General features: G+C 38.9%; 1 protein-coding gene across 1 annotated transcript in view; it reads left to right on the top strand.

The window, feature by feature from the left end:
• Window positions 1-22488, top strand: part of LOC117243171 (protein zerknuellt 1-like) — a 45926-nt gene extending 23438 nt beyond the window's left edge. The window contains exons 2-4 of the mRNA XM_033510420.1: window positions 12691-12863; window positions 19812-20015; window positions 20547-22488. Of these exons, the coding sequence (XP_033366311.1) occupies window positions 12691-12863; window positions 19812-20015; window positions 20547-21287 (1118 nt within the window). The 3' untranslated portion in view covers window positions 21288-22488. The remainder of the gene's footprint in view (window positions 1-12690; window positions 12864-19811; window positions 20016-20546) is intronic.
• Window positions 22489-23060: the final 572 nt, after the last annotated feature.

Here is a 23060-nt window from a genome sequence, read left to right as displayed (position 1 = left end):
AGCTTTCTACTTTCGTTGTTAATAGCTTTAATGCCAAATGCAACAGAATCCTGCTAAATAGAATGAATCCTGTGTGGTTTATGGTCTATGAAATTATTCTCTGATCTTTTCTATTCATCGTTCTGATTTCTTGGAGGCGTGAATAAGCTAGCTCACAGCATCTTTCCTGATTAAATTACCAGGTTAATGATACATTCTATCTTGTCATACGGCGTGTATAAGAAAGAAATTGTTTCAGAATTCAACCTGGCCTTGTCCCAAACAAACATACGAAAGACAATATCCATCATGTGTAATAATTTGAAATACAATAACTCATATCCTGCTTATAGATGTTTAACGTTTAATCGAAGGTAGGCATTACGGTAAATTGAACTGGGCCGACTGACGTTTCTTTCTGAGACAACTGGCTTGCACCTGTCGATGGAGCATAGTCTCGTTTCTCGTAACAACGCTGTCTTTCCCGCAGTGTCCTTTTTTAATTAGCTTCCTTTAGCGCGCGGGACTTCACCGATGTGTTACAAGGTGTTGCGTGTTGCAATATGCTTCACATCTGGATTAGTTGTCACCCGATCGTCGATAAGATTTCGATCGACGATGGAACGCATTAAATCACACTGTTCCTCGCGAGAAACCGTCCGAATTTCGCGGCTATAAATTTTTCCTGGCACCCGTTTCCTTTCGTTTCTGTGTCTGGTGTTATATATATTATTTAATTGATTTCAGAGAAGCACATCCTTATTTAGATAATATATAGGTATTTAATTGTTGAGAAAGTTCGCCCGATTAAAAGAAAAAAAGACTCAATAGAAAGTAACTCAAATTCGATTAAATTTTAATGAAAAATTCCGAATACAAATTTCAATCTCAATTTCATAGTAACAAAAATTTGTATCTGAATTTTTCTTTAATATTTTTCTTTAAAACAAATATTTTTGTAAATATTTCGGAAAATCAACAATTAATTATTATTAGAGCGAATTAAACTCTCAAATTTAGCTATGTCAAAGATAGGATAATTCCTGATAAAAATTTCTCAAAATGAAAATATTTACTATTTAAAAAAATTAAAAACACGAAGTGCAACGTAATCTCAAAATGTAGAAAAATACATTTAATCATACGGGTTCCTGAAGAGCACCAGCCACAATACGTCGCTCGAACACTCTTATTACTCTGGATATTTAATTTAAGATCGTCCAAGTCGAGGCACGGAGAGTCGAGCAGAGAAAAGGATGAAGGGAAGGTCTGGAGGGGTTGTTGAGAGGGTTGGCGGGGTCGGGAGAGGGGCAGTGTAACCGGGCGTCAGGAGGATTGATGGCGTCTAGATGCAAATGCAGTCAGTCTGGCACGCAAGCAACGTATCCACCTACCGACGCCTTATGCCAGTTAACGCCTTACAGCTTAATAATCTTGTTCCTTGTCCACCTCTTCTTCTTTTTATCTTTTCTGTCCTTCTCCGATTTTCTCGTCTTTTCTTTCATCCCTATGTAAGTACCTATTCCTTCGTCTTCTTTCTTCCTCTCTATTTTTTTATGCAATTTTATCCCATGCATCTTTCTCTTATCTTCTAATAAATTACTCAAGTTTTCTCTTATAATTTCATCTCCCCTTCTGTGCTAATCATTTTCTTCCTGTCTAATGTTCGTCGTTTCTTTCATCTACTTTTTTTATTTTTAATTTTCTACATTTTTCCCCTCTGGTTCCTCCTTTACATAGCGTAATACACATTTCCTGTAGCGTCATGCTCTCCCATATGTAAGTATTAGTTTAATTTTTCCCCCTTCTCTCTCCTTGCAATAATTCTCTCCTTTTTTACATCTTTTTTTAATTCCCAATTTTCTAAAATTTGACTCCCTCGACTTGCCAATTTCCTATTTTCCGGGCAACCGTTTCGTTACATCTGCGCTCCCACTCTTCGCCTATCTGCTTTTCTCTTTCTCACTCCCCCCTCCTTCCTTTCCTATTCCCCTCCTTTGCCTCTCCCTTTCTCCATCTGCCGTCTTTTTGGCCCGTTTTTCTTGTTCGCTGAAACTCGTTCCATCTTCCCCTTCAGACGACGCACTTTATCACTCTCTCTCGCCGGTTAAATTACTTTATTAGCCCTGTTTTCCTGCGATACCCCCGTCGGTGGCCCTTCAAGTCTCGCCACAACATGGTTTCGATGATCGAGCCGTACGGGAAGGTGGAGAAATTATCCGACGTACAAGGATCCTTCAGTTCGTTAAACACCACAGTAATGAAGATTATATTAATGTTTTCGGTAGATCTGAGATATCGCTACCCGTTTGCATACACGATGGATTATAAAATGGCTGTTAAAATTAATTGTCGAACCAGCCAGTTGTCTGACGAGCGGCTCTTGTTTAAAATGTCCCTCGTTAGATGTTGAACCACAAGAAGTCCACTTCTGAGCGTTTCAAATTGCGTTTGCTGTGTTTCCGGTTCTTCCTCGTTTCGTATACTTTGTTTTAGCGGTGATAAATGTGGATTTGGAAAGATCGTTTCGGATGGCAGAAAAGTGACATTAAGAGTTAAATAGGAAAGGTATTTAATCTTGTTTCTTTTATTCCATTGAACGATTGATGCTAGATGACAAGACGTATAACATGCATTTAAGTATGCTATGTTTAAATAATTTTAATTAACATAGTATGGTCCAAATAACATAACGTTCGATTCTTAATAAAAATCAACATTAACTATATTGCAAAAATTACTAAATGTTTTCACTCGAAACTTAGAGACATACTTGAAATTATTATGATTTCTTCCACTCTAACTTCTTCTACTTTCATTAAGAAAGAACAGATTCTACCGTTAACGTTTATTTAAATACCCTCTCTTTGTGGATGTCATTAACTAGAATCTAAAATTTGTTCATGCTCCTCCCGAAATGTCCCAAAATCATCATGAATACCAGGAACCACGGAACGCAGCTGCCGATCGCTTAATTCAGTTCGAACCTACTAAGTAGCTCAGTGGAATTTCCTGGAGCCTGTAATTTATCATTATAAATCAGGCGGCGGGCGGTTCAGAGATAGCCCGGCCAAACGTGAAGAAGAAATTCTCGTGCACGGTCACCGTGGAAATTCGTCGGTGCATCCCCTTTCTGGGCAGAAAGTGGCGGTCTCACGGGTGCCAGAATGTCGTTCCTAACGCTAATGACGTCGTTGGCTCTCACTTAACAAGAGACTACCCTCTAAATGGAGGGTTGCGTTCTGCAGTCAACCGGTCCGCCTGGTACACGGCAACCCGGTGATTACGGAACTCGAATTCACTTCTAAATTACATCCGTCGTAAGTGCTGTTAAAGTACGTGCAACCGTCCACCTTGTGGGATTCGCGATGCAACTTCACTGTGAATTTTCGTCGAATCGATTCACGCTCATTGTTGCTTTAATTCACCGTGATGATCGTAGCTTGCTTTGTGTTTAAAAGTGACGAGACAATTTTGTGACACGAATATACGGTTAGAAGCTATTTGAAGATATATATGGAAGTGAGTACGTATCAGAAAGACAACAGAATCGTGTATCAACAGTTCGCTCTTTATTCCAAAAACAGGTCAATAACTCAAGCGTAAAAATCTATATTTGTAACTTCTTCAACTTCTTTGCAAACTTCTCTCTTTTGCAAAGCTTTTGGCAAAGACGCCAATCGTCACGAGTCAGAATATCATGTCGCGATTGATTTACAGACAACGTTCGCCCATACGCCTTGCGGCAACGAACAAACCTCGCGAATCGGCAAGGCATGAGAGACATATTTTCCAATCAGTCACCATCGAAAGTTGACGCGGTACGGTGTGTCGAAGAGACGGGTCCAATTAAAATTTTTAATTAAGAATCGTCACGTGGAACGCGGGGACGTTCGAGAGACTTTATTAAGCCCGTACAATGTATGCGACTGGAAAATGGGTGCCGGCCTATTAAGTTTAATGTCATTATAAAGGTGTCAAGGCACGGCAGCGTCGTAAAACGCGGCACGCAATAATATTCCACGCGCGTCCTGTATTCGGCCTCCGGTTAATTACGGTTTAATTGCAGCCTACGTCGTTGCTAACAGACAGCCGATCGCTTTCTTTCATTAACAGATAGAGAGCCGTGCCTCGGGACCCGTGCTTTTATTTGAGATATAAAATCTTAATTTCGCGCTGATCCCGAGCCTCCCCGTTCGGTACCATCTTCGTTTCTGTTCGATTCATCCGAGACAGCTGAAACGTGCGTCCCCCTGGGACACGTGACGAGACGTTTCTCACCGGTTTCACGCGATTTACCGCGAACCAACTCGCGCGACGCAACTCTACGGGCAACTCATTAAGCGGATGCACTAGTGACGATGCTACTTTCGTTCTTCATAATAGAATTTGTATCTTATTCTTGAAAGGTTAGTGCTCCACATGTAGAATGTCAATAACGCTATTCTGTTTTTGCTATTTCAGACTAATTGTACGATGGATACACAAGATACGATTGTCAATAGAATTCGAAATTTATTCGTAGTAGCACTTTTGACGTGATCAGTGCTCGTCTTTCATAAATTTTATAAGTCTGTTGTCTCGCGGTAATTATGCGAATAATAAGCTGGTAGTAAAGTTGTTAATAATATCCAGAGCCTGGGTATCTATTTCAATACGTTGGAAATTACGACTCCAGAGTCGCTATTATGTTCTACATTAATCTAACATTTAATCGGTACTTTGAAAGGGAAAGTTAAGAGAACGTAGAACTGCAAATCGACTCTATTGCAGATATTAATTAGAGTAATCTAGTCCAGCAGTATGCAATTTTTCTTACGCTCGAACCTCGAATCATTCCTTCTTTTATCGCATAAATTTAGAACACGTTACCTAACTAATCGTAATACCAATCTAAATAATACCCTTGAAGATATGCATAAATCACAAAGAAACAACAATATTTAATATTTTATAATTACGTTTCTGATCGCACAATACATGCGAAAATAATATATTGTATATGAGAGGAAGAGCCACTTTTGGCAGAATAGATCGGTCAATTTTGGAAAATTTCACTGTCTCTATAAAACGGACAGCGATGCGTTCGAGTAAATAGCTTCTTGAATTTTCAGGATAGCGTGTAATTGGCGGTCACACGTAAAAAGATAATAGTATAGACGGGGGAACGAAATTTGAAGGCGCGACCCTTTTTAACAATTGAACGATATTAATCGCGCAATTCATCAGGATTTCGTGAAAAGGGGCAATTTCGTTTTTATATCGACGAAATTAGCCTTCCGTTGATGCTTTTAAATGACAGCCCACACACATAGACGCTTTATGCCGCCGTTATTACGGTTAATGTGTCTGACGGAAAGCGAGAGGTAATCATTGTAATTTCATTCGCGGGCTGCCAGTTTCGAGAGCATTTTGGCCAACGAAACGAAGTTGTTTTCTCTTCTTTCGATGAGCTTGGATCATTCAATGACTGCGATATCGTGAGGTTGGCTATGAGATCGTGAGGATATCACCTTTCAGCGTGACAATTCGATTGAAATAAGGAAAGTGAGTCAGGTCAATGGTGATTGTAAAAAGTATCAAAATATTGGTAAACTTTTGGATACTTAAAAAGCCCCTATATGTATAACCTCTATATGCAGTAAAGAATATAAAATATAATGAAGAATATTATAAAAGTGTAATATGGTCAGTATATAGTGAAAATATAAAAGAAAGGTAATATTTAAAAACGCGGTGACGACATGGCACGCCTTTTGTGTTCTCTTTCATGCAAAAATTAACAAACGTGTATCACGAACGATACAGTCACTAATTGCGCCATAAATCTGCTAAATTGTAAGAAAAACATTTAACTTTCCATATTCAGAGAAGATTCAAATATTACGCACAGTTTTGCTCGAAGAAAATGATTATAGTCTTCGTTCAACACGCGGAAGTATTCATAAGCTACAGTAATGGAATTTTTTCCAGTGTCTATACCTATGAAGAGAATGCATTTCGCTTAATGGACAGCTTAGCTATACTTTTAATTATTTACTTCTGGTTTATTATCAATAACTCAAAGAACAAAAATTCAGACACGAATGTGTCAGGAATAATTTCTTTTTTTTTTAAATTATCGAAAATCCTTGTTAAAATTAGGAAGGAATCCAAGTAAGAATGTTACTTGATAAAATGCAGTATCTTCCCCTTAATTTTTTTTTTCGTTTTTTATGGCTGCGATCAATGGCCCACCGGGCAATCTGAACTTTCGACGCGTTAAAATCTACGTCTGCAGACAGGACACGATACACGAGTACCTACGCAAAAGCATTCATGTGCAATTGGGTACAGGTATACGTGTAATTTCAATTTAATTGCGGGTCATTTTCCATCATGCATAGCCTTGTAAAATACCAGCCATTATTATACGTATTTAATCACTAGCGGATATCGGTAAATTTTATTGCTAATTTAAGCCACCCTTACGCGGATGCTGAATCAGAAGGAAAACTCATTGTCGGTAAAAATTCTTCGCTACGAAATCATCGAACGTTCAAAACAATTGACTTAAAACCCACTATAACAGAGGAATTCTCTAAGACGCGTATATAGCAACCGATCTCGATATCGTAATTTCACGAAATTACGAAAATCCGTGGAAGCTACGGTGAACTTCACGGTCCAGGGGATCGAGGATCGATTATTACTGGAAAGAGACCCGGCGCGTTTCGTGCGCGTTTATGGCGGTCCACTGGTGTATACGCGACGACCAGCTACGTTCTTAGCGTGGCGTAATTGCATGATGATACGTTTCGGCCATGTTGGGCCCCATAACGACGCACGCGACCCTACACGCAGCCCTTTTTCCTTTTAAAACCGCGGATGTCTTATTTCTCAACCGCGTGGAAATGGAAGCCAGACAGGGCTGGCCGAATTGGCAGCAATGACCAAGAATTGGTACTTAGTCCCTATTGGGCGGCGCATTCGTTCCCAGTCGCTTCTTTCGCCCTTTTTTCTCCCTCTCTCTTTTCTCTTTAGTAACGCGACGCTTTATAATCTTGAAACCCGCTCGTTCTTATTATTATTACCGTTACGACCAGTGTACACTAGGGAGATGTTAATAACAGTCCAACACGTAACCGCTTTTACGCTAAACGTTCCTTCGGCCTTCTGTTTTTCTGAAACAGTCGCTTCGAGTGAGGATCGTGGCGTAAAGACGTTCGGTCGGCTTTTTATTCGGTCATTGGATTTTGATACCTTCAGTAGCGATCCTTTGTCAGTTGCAACTGTTTCGTGATGATTTACAACTGGGTTTCGTTGAAATAAATTCGACTTGAAGCAGAATTTGATACTAGAGGCGATCCTAAGTCTGTTTGGTTTGCCGATAGAAAGATTTAAATATGAGTTCAACTTCGACTTTAAGTTTGCCTCAAATCTGAACGGAGAATTTTCAAATTTAGATGTAATTCTCATTAGCAATCATACCATCGAACATCCAAATTTAAATTCAGTTCAAATATATATCAAAAATTTCCAAATTCCAATTCGACTCAAATTTTAACTGCGAAATTCAAGTCTCCTAGATTCCATCGCTTATTTAGAATGCTGGCACCAGTGACCGTCTTCTTTTCAATTGAATTATCGCTATTTCCACCATATGGACGCGTAAATTAACTCATTCGTTAAAAAGAAAATAAATGCGGCATTTCGAAGCATCGAAGAGTATAAAAGCGATTCGTAGAAGCAAGTTCCTTAGGTTGCCACCGTGTACAGCTGAATGAATCGCTTATGACGGAGTATAGATTATCAATAATGAGCGGATCGATTGATATCCGTCCTGCTCTCATTCGGTCTTCTCGCAAGACGAAGGAAAGAAGAGGAGAGAGGTAATCGATGGATAAATAGCATCTAATTACGCTGATTAATGCGCGATCGAATAATTTTTTATTTCTCTTTAGCTTCTCGTCAACAACGACACGGCCGATTCGCGAACATTATCGTCGATTGGTAAATCTTAATTGGACAAGAGGTACCGAAAGAGAAGCGGGCGAATCGCGATGACCCAGCCTGCAATAAATAGCAGCTGGACACCGGCGGCGTCTGTTTCGGATGAAAGCAATTTATATTCGAAACACGTTTTGTTACAAGCACGTTTTAATCTTCCACCATCGCGAGAATGATCCGCTGTGTTCCTATTTCGTTTTTTATTGTTCCGATCCTCTCTTCTTACCTGAATATACGTTTCTCGATTCGATTGATTCTTCCCTGCATCTTGCGTTTTTTCTGCAACAAGTTTTATCAGTATTTTAGTAGATTTTAGATTTGCAATATTGTCTAGTGTTAACGGAGGAAATATAGAGTAAAGTATCTTTTACTGCATCCTTGAGCCGTAATTTTCCTTTCAGTGAATATTCAGTACGTCGATTATGTCGATAATTTATTCATGTTTCGTTCGATTAATTGAATAATTTCTTGAAAATGAAATACGTAATGGATAATAAGATTATCAAATATTCAGCTATTAAATAATACAAAAAAGATCTGTAGAACGAGCCAGTGGTTCTCAAACTTCTATATTGTACAACTATCAATCGTCCAAAAAAAATACTCGACTGTACTTCAGCAATTGACTGTAATTTCACGGAAATTCGAGAGATCTTTGAGTTTGATTACGTCAAGGAGGTAGGAGTGTCTTAGAATGGAAATTACACTCAAGTCGGATCGTCGTTTGGCGAAACGATCGTAGCGAATTAATAGTAATCGTTGGAGATTTATTAACGAAACGTGCTGATTATCGAAGTGTCCCACGGCTTGTCTATCCGTAGCCTGTTGTCTGTTCCTTTATATATGCATATAATAAAATTGCGTTACACGGTAATTCGTATGCATGCCTCTCCGGAGTATTGAATTAGCCTTTTTAACCTACGATAACCGGTGAAAATTTTTTATTCCCCACGGAACGAAGACATTTCGATCCCTTAATGATCCCTCTAGTAGAAATTGCTTCTCGCGTGCAGCGACAATTAGCTTAAACGCCGACTCCCCTCGAAGGACGAGGTTCCGATGAAAAAAGGAAAAAGAAAAGATGGCTCCGTAGACCGATGCTCGAGAGAGAGAGAGAGAGAGAGCGGGGAGAGAGAGAGAGAGAGAGATAGTATAGAGCTATCGTAATAAATTACCCTGCCATTAAAACGATGTTGGCGCCGTGCGTAATTTGTATTCATAATCCGTCATAACGTGGGGCAAACTCGTCATTACGAAGGAGCCAACGTTCCTGAAGTTTCCTGTGACAAACATACGCATTACAGCTGTTTAGATTTTTAACTGTCCCTCTATATTCCGGTAGGGTGTACGAACGAGAGGCGCAAGGGGATACGTCAATTTCCCTGGACCAGTTTCGCCAATGTGTAAGTAGGAAATTATACGTATGCTCGTGCATAACGCGATCTCTTAAAATTGTCGACGATTGACGATTGCTTGATTGGATAAACGATTTTCATGAAAATCGCTGTCGGCGTGTTTATTTTTGCGCAAAACACCGTGGAGCGTGTTCGCGTTTTAAACTCAGGGATATGATACGCGCGAAGGTGCTGGTTTGGCAGACGAATCTCCTTATTTCTTCAGTTTAAAAGAGAAGTGGCGTATCCAGGATAAATCTTGTGGATTTTACGCGGTATATATTATATGGGAAACTTGTATTTCTGAAGGGAAAGTGTATAGGTTGATTGCATGTTTCGTGCTCGAAATATTAACTTGCATGCTCCCATGCGCTGATTTGGGCCGGTTTGATTCGTGTGCGAAATATCTGCTGAGCGATATTGCTCGATTATTCGACGTCAATTTGTAAACCGGAATGTTTTTGTCTAAAAACGATAACTGGTTGTTTCCAAACGAAATTACGTGTTGAAAATGTAGTGGCACATGAACGTAGGAAAAGTTCAAGTGGAAATGTAAAATTCAAATAAGGCAGAGACCCATATTATTGTGCCTTCGAGTACTAACGTTGTTTAACTTTTTACAAGGTCTAGAGGCAAATGAACTCCGAATAGATTTTTATTGCCGTTTTTTCAGCCAGAATCTTCAGCCAGAGTTACATGAGCAAGTTAACTTTTTGTGATAACGTCCGTCAATATAAATGTATGAACGTGCTCCCTAAGACAGAGTATTGTTATCCATTTTTCGATCGGCATAGTAGCATTGGGCGAGCGACGATTAAAACTGGTATACACTATCTCTTGTACTTGTACTTATACTGATTTTAATACATTGGACTATTACGAATTCATCCACTCGTTACATTATTAAATACACCTACACGTTTAATCCACCCAAAAAAAGTGTAGAAATTTTTCAGCCCTTTGGCAAAGCTTAATACATACCTATGTAGAGGATTGTGTATGATGGTTGATGAAATAACGATGTAACGCGTTGTTGGAACCGTCAAGTGTATTTAAAATAATAAATAAATGAATAATTACAGATACTGTCGTTAAGACGCTCCTACTAACAAATTCGCTAAGACAGTGTATAATCGCTCGCTGATAACTCGTTGGTAACTGATAGATACTCGTAAATACTCAATAGATATGTTAAGATATAGTTATGTTCAATCATTCCTTTCGATCAGAATTTTTAATTCCTCGAAAAGAAATATGCAAAATCCTCTACCGTAATAAAAATTTACTTGGATAATTCTGAAGAACGTCTCAATCCATCGTGAATATAATTAAATCAGGAACAATAGATCGGTTCGAGTTAAAGACTATCAACGTCCAATCGAAGCAATAAAAGTCGGATGTCAAGTATGGCGGCGAGCAATCCTCTCAATTACATATTTTGTTTCGATAAATGACGAGTAAATGGTCATGCGTTCTTAGATAAATTGAGAGATACCATTTACGGAAGCGATGATTACGAGGCGGCTGATCATTGTGTCCGAACGCGTCATGCTTGTGCCGCGGAATTAAGCGAATCATTATCATCATGTCAAGTTCATTATGCGATCGGCTATATTATCAGAAGATGGGCAGTGCTTTCTCGTCTGGAAAGAGGAAAACGTAATTCTGTCCCGTTGAACGCGACGAAAATAGATTGAGAGGACGTTCGGCGATCAAGCCGGACGTGAAAATTGTTTAACTCGTTCTCTCATAAATTATTTAACGTGCTACCTGTATCATCTATCAAGTTTGATAGTCGTTTCCGATAATAATACCGTGCCGCGGACGTGAAAGAAGAAAAATTGCCTGTGTCAGGCTACACTTTTCGCCAGCGAACGCTCCAATGTGTCTCTCAACCACGAATTCCTTCTTTCGCCAACGTAAGTGCTCAATTCTCTGCGCTAATACGATTTTTAGTCATTTATCTTTGGATAAATTAAATCACGAATTAACAGAGATTACAATCTATCCCTTTTTCGATGAATTTTGTAAGGAGACGATTGATCGGAGTTCTTTTCCGAGAATTGGTCGTTCGATTTTTTTTTTGAAATCGAATTATCTGAAATCATTAATAATACTTGGCATTATATCGTAAGAACAAAAATTTCACCGGTTGTTGCGCAAATCCAAAATACATGAACCTTAAAATAGCATGAAAATCATTGATAATACTTAACATTGTTAATAAAAATTTAAATTTTACCTCATAAAATCCTTATCGATTCTTCCAATTCCTAACAATTTCACCAAAATATTTAGAAGGATATTAAATGTTATACATGAAGCTCTTTTCGAATCATTTCGATCTCGGGAAACGTTTCGTCTCGTGCTATTTCATTTCCCGATCCAGATAACGGCGACCTTATTGCAGAGTCAATCATAATTGCCGATCTTTTTTCAATTCCGCTCCGTCCGCATTAGCATACGTATCAGCGCATACTTGGACGGAGACGTCTGCCAAAACAATCGAGGATCCGCAGATTTTTGCTTGAGATAGGGTGGAGGGTAGACGTGAGTCCTCGTAAAATCACTGAAATTCTATGTTTATTCAATATGTCGGGATTCTGCTTCCCGGTCTTATCTGCGACGAGACGATAGGTCCGAATGATACGATAGCTCGAACAATTCCGCGACGATAAGCCTTAGTGTGTTTCTCCCTTTCACATGGAAACTGACGTCTCTATGCAATTACCAGACGTGCAGCTTTTAGGGAAATATCGCATCAGATCGTGCTCGGGAGAAATAGATTTCGATAGTATTTTTCGAGCAATGTATAGTTTGATATTGATTTCTATTAAGAAGTTTGAACACATTTTTCTGTAGGTAATTATTCTCTATCGGAGATCTAACAGCTGTTTTCTATACTATAATTATTATTTTTAGTGGAAGTTTGTCTAAGACAAAATAAGAAGGTTGAAGTCAAATTATTAGAACACATACTGTTGAAATAAGAAACATCTAAATTCCATGTATCAACTTTTATTTAAAAAATTATCCTATTTCAAAATTCCAATAACAATCTAACGAAAAGAATAAATATCAATTTTCTTAACTTTCCTTTTGAAAAGCGAGAAAACACTCTTCAAACAACCTTCGAATCTATGTACGATGTTTTCAGAAGAAACACCGTATAATATCGAATATGTAATTGAATATTATTCTCCAACAAATATCAGGTGAAGCTTAAGATCTTAATCCCGAAATGAAAGGATAATAAGTGACTAAGTGGCTTAACTTTCTTGCCGAAAAATCTACAGAGATTCTAACGTGGGTACGTTCATAATTTCAGGCTGCGATGGTGAATCGGACGAAGGTGGAAGCAAAAGGCGAAGGAGCAGGACCAACTTTAATAGCTGGCAACTGGAAGAATTGGAACGAGCATTTCTCTCGAGTCATTATCCTGATGTGTTTATGCGAGAAGCTCTGGCTGTGAGACTCGAGCTGAAAGAGAGCCGCGTGGCCGTGAGTATATTTCGTTCGTATTTTTACAAACTCAACGCTCGAATCTTCGGAGGATAATCCCTTGTGAGGGAAACGGGTATAAAAGGCAACTCGGATCTTATGAAAAAGAAACCAGTCGACGAAGGGTTGAACGAATGGCATTAAATTTACATCCGCCGAACTTTACGAAGTCGGTGAAGTTGACAGCGTGGTAGGAAATGAAGAGATTATTTGAGGATATGTAAGAGGATTTATAAGACTCTTGGGTACAAATAGTGGCAAATTGATGTCAACTTAAGTACACAAATTAAGATTACGCTTATTCTTCCCGAAAGGAAGGCTTTTACATTTTCTTTTTATTCTTTATATTCCACGAATACATTTTTATCTCAACAACTTAAGTTGAAATTCAGAAAAAATGTAAAGCCTTCATTAGAATCAAGTCAAAGTAAAAAATCTAATTTTTGATCGAATTATCTCTAATCGAATTATGTCTAATCGAATCTCATTCCGAATTAAGAAATTTTTAGAAAAGGAGTCGATTTCTTTGCTTCCTGCTTTGTTTTCTGCTTAAGTGGCCCAATTTTTTTTTTTTTTTGAAAAGGGGCATGAACATCGAAAAACATCAAAAAATGCATTTTTATTGCGACCTGATTTAACGTTTGGCGTAGCATTATCTGGTGTCCTAGATCGGCTGTACCGATAGGCGAGAATTTATAGCGAATTCGTTGTCATTTTTCGAGGGTTGATGCCCGACAGAGGACGGGGGTGGTTTGATCTCGGTACCGTTGGCCCTTGAGCTACTCTCCCGGGTGTAGTTAGTCCATCTGCTCAATTCTGAGTGCGGTTACCTTAGCAAAGGCCGAGCCGTGTGCCGGTCGAATGGTGTTGGAGGGTAGTAAACTGAGGAAGATCTATCTTGGGACCCGCAGCTTCGATTCGTCGACCGTATCTATTTGAATAATGAACTGAATTTTATGTGTACGTCGTTTCTTTCGTCAAGCCGTTTGTACTAAAAGAAGAAGGTCAGTAAAAATTTTTAGAAAATTTTGTTTTCTTTGATCACAAAGATATTTCGCAAATGGAAAAATTGATAATCGCATTGAAATATTTTCGAAAATGGTTGAAAGAGTTGATACTACGACTTTGCCACACGTACAATAGATGCTCTTTGAACAAAAAATGTTATAAAAAACTTCCAATATGAGAAGGTTAAAAGTTATAAATTCTTCGGATGACATTAGGAATGATGCATCATGGCGCATGCATAGAGAAACGTTTCATGTGAAAGGGCAATTCGTCAGTCGCAGGAAATCGATTTCGCGGGAAAACGTTTTTTAATGTTATCGCCAGACGGAACTCTTTCTTTTCTCCTTTAACACGTAACACGCCCATCTCGTACGTCGTGGAATAAAATAATAGTAAACGATAACATTCTCTTAATTTATTCTTCCGGAAGCTCGTGATGCCAGGATAAATTGGCGAACCACGCGAATCGTTTTCCGTGAAAGTCGTAGAATTGCATGTAACTAAAAAAACGTATACGGTTTAACAATTGTTTTCATGACTAGCGCCCGTTTCTCAAATAATTAGCGATGTTTTGCTTTTAATTGACGGACCATATTTCTGAAAACCATCATCGGTGGTTCCTTAAGTCATTACATTACAGAAAAATGTATCATTATAATTCAAAAGAAGAACAGATTTTCTCTATTCCAAGTGAAGTTCAATTCGCTGTTTTGCTACTCATCTCAAAATTAATTATACAAGATAAGATTTGCTTCTGTTGACTCATTATATTTCTAACAAATTATTGGTAGATTTTATTTAATAAACAAGCTTAAATATCATTAAGAACTTTTTAAAATATGAATTATTCTACAATGTTGCATTCATTTGTTTATTACGATAAACAGATGAAAAGATTCGTAACATCCTTTCGCTTCTGTTAGAACTCGACACCATAACACGCTGGTAACCTTTTGTGGGACCAACGAAAAAGGGTGGACCCTCAATTTCACGGCCCATCGGATATGAAGCTACCCTCACATCTCCCCAACTTGATAAGATATTTATATTTATGTGCTTAGACACGCTTCATATGCTACGTACTAGCCAATCGTCCACTGTTTTCTAATAATTAATCGTACCTCATTTTCTCTCCTAAATCGCACACGCAATGCATCATCTGCTCGGAATTTAGTTTCTTTAACCCATTTGAATCGAAGCTTCGTCAGTCATCGACTTTATTACAATTACACTAAACCATCTTATTAATAATCATTCCATTATTTAACATAAAAATAGAAAAATATTATTATAAATACAGTTTTCATAATACGTATAATAACAATTAATTTATAATCGTCGAATTATTCATATCATATTATATAATAATTCAAATCTCTCTCTCATTTCACATAATAGACAGCGTAGTACAAATGTAGTAGTAGGTCGACACGCGAAACCAGGCGTTGAAATCACCGCGCGAAACCCACGCGATATGCGATTCGATCGCTTCTTTGCTAGCTGAACATAGACTATCCCCTTTGTAGGGCCGAAAACCGAGCGACCTTGGTGACAGGGGTGATCCTGAGATAACCCAAGCTGGTGACACGATGTCACGCTGCAGCCGGTGCGTCTTTTGGTAGGGACTGTCCTCAGATTAGATATCCGATACCCATGCTAGATAACCCCTGCGGATGCTAGTCGAGGCTTTTAAAAAATATTGTCACGATGAGATAAATCGATGACACGGTTCGCCACGGGCAACTGGAAGCCGAGGACAGCCTGGGACCCATGTCGGTTTACACGTGGGTGTCGCCTTTCAGAAAGGGTGCGTTTTCGAAGACGATCGGTATCTTACTCAATCGCAACGAATTCATTAGTCTCGTGCGAACACGAAGCGTTTTGTGACTTTAAACGGGTACCTCTGCTTCCTCGGAAGCTTGAAATAAGCGTGAGTGGGTTTCTTCGAAAAGTGAGAATCTTGGTAGTTGGTTGTATTATTCCGAAGTTTCGTCTTCTTTCGATGCACTTTTTTTAAATAATAAAAATATTCTTGTGCCGTGCTTATTCAAACAAATGCACAATAATTATTCATTTAATGAATCTCCTTAATGAATGAATGAATGAATTTCCTTAAATTACTAAACCATATTCGTAGAATTTCCATATCGAAAATATTAAATATGTTGTGAATAGTAACGTAATGGCTTAATTAAAAATTTGCGATTTTACAGTTGAGTCGTTATTCTCCTGGTTCAATTATGCGATACCTTAAAAAATCAATTACTTAACAAACTAACAGAATGCAGGAAATCTTGAAACGTTTAAAAATAAGGTCGAAAGTATCAACTGACGGACAGCTCGTTGAAGCAGTGCCATTTTCTCGCCCACCATGTTCCGTTTCGTTTATATTTAAATGAAGGGCTACGTATCATGCTCGTTGATTGTCGATCGTTGCACGCGTCGTTGAACGATCTTGTGGTATCATTATCATATTTACTTAAAACCAGCGAACAAGCTGCCCCCTTGTACGCTTTTTGTCCTCGACATGAAAGAGGGAACGTGAAAGAAGAAGGAAGATCGGACAAACTGGTGCAGGGGAGGCGGGATGCTGCTTAAAAATCAATTGCACTCCGAACGACACGAACGATCGACGGTCTTCTCCCTTTTTCAATACTCTTTTACGACGTCGTGTCAGAACTGGTCCTCTTTGATCCACTTCGTTAACGTTGTCCGACGATTGGCATCCATTTGGATGGAATGGGGACAATTTTAATAACCGCTCAGAAATTTTCCAAGGTCTCTCAATCCTGTGTTCGTGTTGGTTCTTTCAGGGAGATGATCCTTGATCCTGCGAAGAGAAATTTTATTTCTTTCTTTCTTCTCTTTTTATCTTTTTTCTGTTTATTAGGTAAGAAGGTGGAATTTTATAATTAAAATATACATCTTCATTTAGAGAGAATATCTTGAATTTCCGTTCCAGTGTTTTGAAAATTACGAGAAGAGATAATTATAAGGACAAATATTAATAATTTTCATATAACATTGAATTCTTCGAAAATTTCTTTTGCAAGCCTTTACTCTACATTTTTTGTAACATTGCTTAATTTGATAGAACAAATACAATATTTGTGTAGTCGCGACACCTGTTGTTGTTGTCATGAGCGTGTTATGTATTGCGGCATAACCACCGAGGATCGCAACGATTCTCGCCATTCTTTTTGGTTCGGCCACCGACGGATTCGGATGTACAGGCGATGTGAAATGGAAAATACGTACATACGTATCTATATCGATTAAAAACACACATTTCAACAAACATTGCAACATTATTAAACGTATCGTATTTATTAATATTTTGAAATACAAGTTCTTTATAAATGTATGTATAAATTTGGAAGAATAATCACAGGAAAAAACTGCAACGTTGAAACAATCTCGATGAAGATGTATGTCGATTGAAAAATAATTCACTCGCTTGCCTCTGTCTAAGGCTAATTAATAGTTATACCTTTTTTATATGGATGTTTTACGAGCGTTCGTTGTTTTGTCGGCGTAAATCGATTCGACAGAACACACGACGCGTTCTACGTTTCGTGCATACGAATTGCCGGCATGTAATAAACCGAGCGACGAGAGCTGAATAATAATTAGCACAGCGTCAGGGTAATTATCGCAGTGTTAAATTTCTTTTACGTTCAGATCTCTTTATTATTTTCACCAGTCAAAAAGTCAAAACCGTCAGTAGCTATTCTTATCGATAATAATCCAGTCGATAATTTCCTCGAAACGAAACTTTATTTTAATGTAAAGACGCAAAAACATATCACATCGATACAACGATTAACTTAGAATACACGCATGAAAGATGTTTCGGATAGTGTATTATACTTTATGAGGCACACTTCATGATATCATCGACGTAAATCAGGTTGAGAGTGTTTTCAGCTAATTAAGCTAATTACTCGTTCTATTCGTGTTATATATTCGTGAAGATGTAGAGATACATCCTATATATTTTTTCTAGAATTTCGAGAATATCAACGTTTTAAGGCGGTCTTCTTATCCATACAGTCGTTTTATGAATGCTTCTCTGGAGAAGAAAGGCAGTCGTAAACTGGACAGAAAAAAATATGTTACACATTTAGCATCAGTCAAAGCACATAATAATCGATGGAGTAGCTTGTTAGCGGTTATCAGCCGGCGATAATTCCTAACGAATAGTAGTAATAATGCCGAAATAATGTTTCTCGTTGGTTGAGTTAACGTGGAGCAGCTGTAAGTCGTTCTTCCTTGATAATAATGAAAATCGAAACATCTGTGTTACAAAGATATGATCCGTGGGAAAATTTTCTAACACTTTATTCTTTTATTTTTTATTCTATTTATTTTGTTTCCCATATTACTAAAAGACACTGCGAACATGAAGCCTGGGGATTATCGTTTTATTTATGCAGACGTTATATCAACGAATTTATCACTGTTTAGGCGAGTAAATATTCCCAAGAAAAATGTATGTATGTAGATCGTAAACAATGGTTTATCTCGGGTTAGGACAGAGAATAAGATTGAATGATGTTCGACAACCAATTGACATCGCTTATTATTTCTGATAATGACATACGATTGACGATGAACTTGCGACTGTCTGATATTTTATCAAATATCGAACGGCGTAGTTCCTTGCATTGAAATAATTCACTTTTGTACAATATTATACACTAGTATGAAATATTTAAAAAATTAATATTTTAGAAATTACTTTGCTGGAACCCTGCAAACTTCTCTCTCCGAAGCTCAGAAATTTCAGTGCTTTCTACGCTTTATAATATTTCTATGTCATCTGAATAGCATAAAAATAATTTTGTAAATAAATTAAATTGCATTTCACAATCCATTATCGCGTGAGAAATACATCAATTAACTATTTTCCAGTTTTCAAGATAACACACCCCACTTTCGTTTCACCGAGTTCGAGCAAACAAAGTTCCGCTAAACTCCGGTAGAATTCGGTGAAAAATGGCCAGCTGCGCGTGGAACATTCTGATCTTTCCTCCGATTGAATCTCGTTTTCGTTTGGAAAGTAAGAAGCGAAGGGAAGAAAGGAAAGCGAAGAAAATTGTAAGGGCACGTGACGTGCAGAGGATAGTTAGAGGGGTTGGCGGGGGTGTATTGATCTGTAGCTCGCGTGAGAACAGCGCCGCATACCGGGCCGCAGCCACAACTAATGTCTTCATCGTTTTCAACCACCTTTTCAACCCCTTTCTCCTCTGTTTCCATGTTTCTTTCTCTCTTAGTCGAGCGGCGAAATTCACGCCGGCTTTAAATCGTGCTTTACGCCGCGAGCGTTCACGCGAGCAAAGGGTTGAAACTCACCATGAATCAAGACACCCTAGGGGGTCGTTGGTTCCTCTGCGCGGGCTGCCCTCCTTCGTGTAATTTCGATATTTAACCGTTGTGACCGCTCCACGCTTGGACGTGCTTTTAATTACTCCAGGTAAAACAGATAAAGTCGCAGTCGTCGCGGTGAAATACTGCGTTCTCCCATTTGATTCTGCGGTATTCCATGAAACACTCGACGGTGGAATTGCAAGCATATTTAACAGAACATAGATTTTCTCACAGAAGACTCATCTTTCAAAAGTTGAGGGTTGCTTCTCGTTTGGTTTATAGAGCGTAAGAATTTTAAAAATCCGCCCTTTCCGATGAAGATTCATCTTTCAAAGGTTTAAGATCAAAGTTGAGAACTGCTTTTCATTTGGTTCAGGAAATTTAGCAGTTTCAGAAAATTTATCATTTTCAAGGAACATTCATGTTTCGTAGGGCCAAGATTAAAGTTGAGCGTTTGCTTAGAAGAAATGAATTAAAAATTAAGAAACTTTAAATAAATTTCTAAGAAACATTGCACTTCCGAAGTGGGATTCTTTCTTAAGCTAACAAATCCGCTTTGTTTGCTTGCAGGTATGGTTCCAAAACAGAAGGGCAAAATGGAGGAAGAAGGAGCACACGAAGAAGGGTCCAGGAAGGCCGGCGCATAACGCTCATCCTCAGAGTTGTAGCGGCGAACCCATTCCACCTGAAGAGCTGAGAAGAAAGGAGAGGGAAAGGCGGCAGAAGAAATTGTTGAAAGCTCTTGAACGACAGCAGAGGAAATTAGCTGCGAAGGTAACTCCTAGACTTAATACAATCTGCGTTATCCAATATTAAGTTACAGAATACAACGAATGTATAAAAAGCAATTGATGGTAATCTCTGAAATTGTAATTCTATCATAGATTAATTTCTAGTATCTGATTACAATCGAAAGCAATTTAGACACTTGCAAATGAATATTATTATAATCTATATTTCTATTAAAATGAAACGAATCTTATTATCTATCGAATATAATTTCAATCTTCATAGAATTCAACAGAAAAAACGTTATTACCTTCGATCAGTTTGATAGTATTTCTTTTCAATTAAAACTTACATCATATCAAGATCGTACTGTAGATCCTGTTAAAGTGGAACAAATCTTGTTATACCTATCGAATATCAATTCAATCTTCAGCGCGTTTCATCAAAGGGTAGCGATCACTTAAATAAAATTTCTTTCGTTAAGAAATTAAGTCTATTCAAGTTCCATAATATCCGCAGATTACTGCGATCCAAAATAGAAGCTCAGAAAGGAAGAACGCAATATTCTGATTTCAGGGAATCACCGTGGACCTCTCGACGCTTCGCGCCGAATGGGAGTCCCGGAGCGCCGCGGCATCCAGCGGAAATTCCTTGAACGGCAGCCTAGGAAGCTCGTTCAACCACTTGACAAACAACAACGAGAGCAGCAGCGTGTCAGGTTCCGGAAACGACGCGAACGAGGAGATTGACGTGGTGGGTGGTCTGGATTCTTGCAGCGAGAGCGGCAGCGAGAGAGTCGATTCGGCTGCGGATGGCTCTATCGACGGAGAGTGTTATCCAAGGCTAGCAAATACCAGCAACGAGCAAAACGATGCTCGGAGATCGGTGAACCAGGTCTCAGGGAGTCTTCAGAGTCCCAACTCCAGCCTGAGCCTCGATCATTTGAACCATCAGCAAGGGATTCATCATTGGGGTCTAAGCCTTCTAGAGAGAAGAAGGGAGCTAGTGAACATCAACAGTGCAGGTGGACAGCGCCATACAACGAACAGTAGCAGCAACCCTGGCAGAACATCCGTCAGGCAACAGACCAACGAAGAAGAGGTCCAAAGCAGTAGCATAGACTTGTCCGTGAAAGGGAGAGAAGAAAGAAAGAGGCTGAACCCCTTCTCCATCGACAGTCTCCTGGGCAATAACAGGACCAGCACCCCTGGAATCCACAACGAATACAGAGCCTCGACGCCAACCCTTTCTAACGGAAGGGAGTCGAGCAGCCCCACGTCGCCGATCTCCGTACCCACTTCGCCATCCACCACGTAGTGAGTCAAGAAGTCGAATTCCTTCCAGTCGAGATTTTCCGGTGACAAACGACGCGAGTTTCGGTGTTAGACAACGAAGTGATGGGCCAGTTTCGCGAGAACATTATCGTGAACAACGAGAAGGCTGAGGTTAGGGAGATTCACACGTTTAGGACAGTACCCTATTATCGCTGTTCGAGGTGGAACAGAAGAGTTCCTATGATGGCGAGCCTAGATCTTTCGTTTCTTAGAAGACTTACCACGGTTTCGTGATAGGTCGAGCAAGGTTAACATTGTTTAGTATCATTCGATTGGTCAAGAAGAAAGGATCTTTAACGAAGGATGACAAACAGTGATTCGATCTACGTTCCACGATCCAGTTGGAGATTCCAGAGAGTTTTCGCTGTCGAAGCGTGACTGTTTTCGTCGGTCGCGTGGCTCGAAAGAGACAAAGAGAAAAGCGACGAGTTTTTTTGACTGAATAAAGGGAAGCTTATATCAGTTTCGACATATCTGCATCGAGTGCGTGAGTGACGTTGAGTCTATCCAGGGTGTTCGACTTTCTTCTTTGTCCTGCGTGTTCGAGTGTAGAGATCGAGACGAGAATGTGCAATAAAACAAGCATCATCTTCCTCTTTTTCGTTCTAGAACGATTTTGTTCGGGAGATATGGCGGAGGATGAGAGATAGATAGAGATAGTAGGGATGCGTGTGCGAGAGAGCGACAGACTGCGCGTGTATTTAATGTAAATAGCTCGAAGTATGGACGATTTCGTTTTATTTAATTGATCGTAGTCGATACCCAAGTGTTCGTCGAGTCGCGGATATTATTTAAAGCAATAGAGATTTCGCCTGGTACGCGTGTATATAACATAGAGAATAAAAGGAAAGTTTTAGACAGTGCGTGAAGGATGCTGAAAATAATGACAAGCGGTACAAAGCTGAATTGCGGGATGTTTCTCCTCTTCTTGTTTTTTTTTCTTTTTTCTTTTTGTGTCATACCAGGGTGCATTTTGAGTGTGTGTGAGAAAGAGAGGGATATCGGAGATCGATAAGGGGATGCGAAGAGGAGAAGAGAAGGACAGCGAAAGAGTGAGAGTGAGAGAGAGAGAGAGAGAAAGAGAGAGAGAGAGAAGATGTTACGAGATGCCATAAAATCTGGGATGCGAGACAGTATCTACCGTATATTCATTTCAAATATATTAATTTATTCTCAACACTATATACATAGTGTCGTGTGATGAATATACTCCATCATTCGATCCTCCTCTTTCCTGTGCACTATCCGTATCGATTTGTGTAAAAGGTAAGTGCGAATAACTTATTTCATTGAAACAAAGAAATTGGAAAAGATGAAGGATTATCGAAGAAAAAGATTAAATGGAAAACTGCAGAGAACGTCCAAATTTTTCCTTCTGTTAGCAATTATGGATCATTTTGCTTATTTATGGAGACCATCAAATTTATTTCGTAATTTATATTACCTATCGATGCATTGGTAAAACAAACCAACCGGCATAATGTGCTTTCCATATAGTTGCAAAATTTGCCGCATTCCTAAATTTATTTACACGAGTTGTTCATCATATCGTGAATATGTTGGTGCAACACGGAATATCATATATAGGATTAATATTTAATTACGTTTAAAGATTCATCAACGTGAAAGCACGATACACTATTGTTTATTAAACGAAACGACAGAAATTAATTGGAATGAAACCGAATGAATCCTGATAACTTAATTAGCATAACTTTAGCCGACCGGTTGACCGTACGAATTGCACAATTTTCGT

Source organism: Bombus vosnesenskii, unplaced genomic scaffold, assembly GCF_011952255.1.
Source record: "Bombus vosnesenskii isolate JDL3184/JDL3185 unplaced genomic scaffold, Bvos_JDL3184-5_v1.1 scf7180000013265, whole genome shotgun sequence".
Classification (NCBI taxonomy): Eukaryota; Metazoa; Arthropoda; class Insecta; order Hymenoptera; family Apidae; genus Bombus; species Bombus vosnesenskii.
The sequence above is the reverse complement of the archived record's forward strand: the minus strand, read 5'-3'. Positions and strand labels throughout refer to the sequence as shown.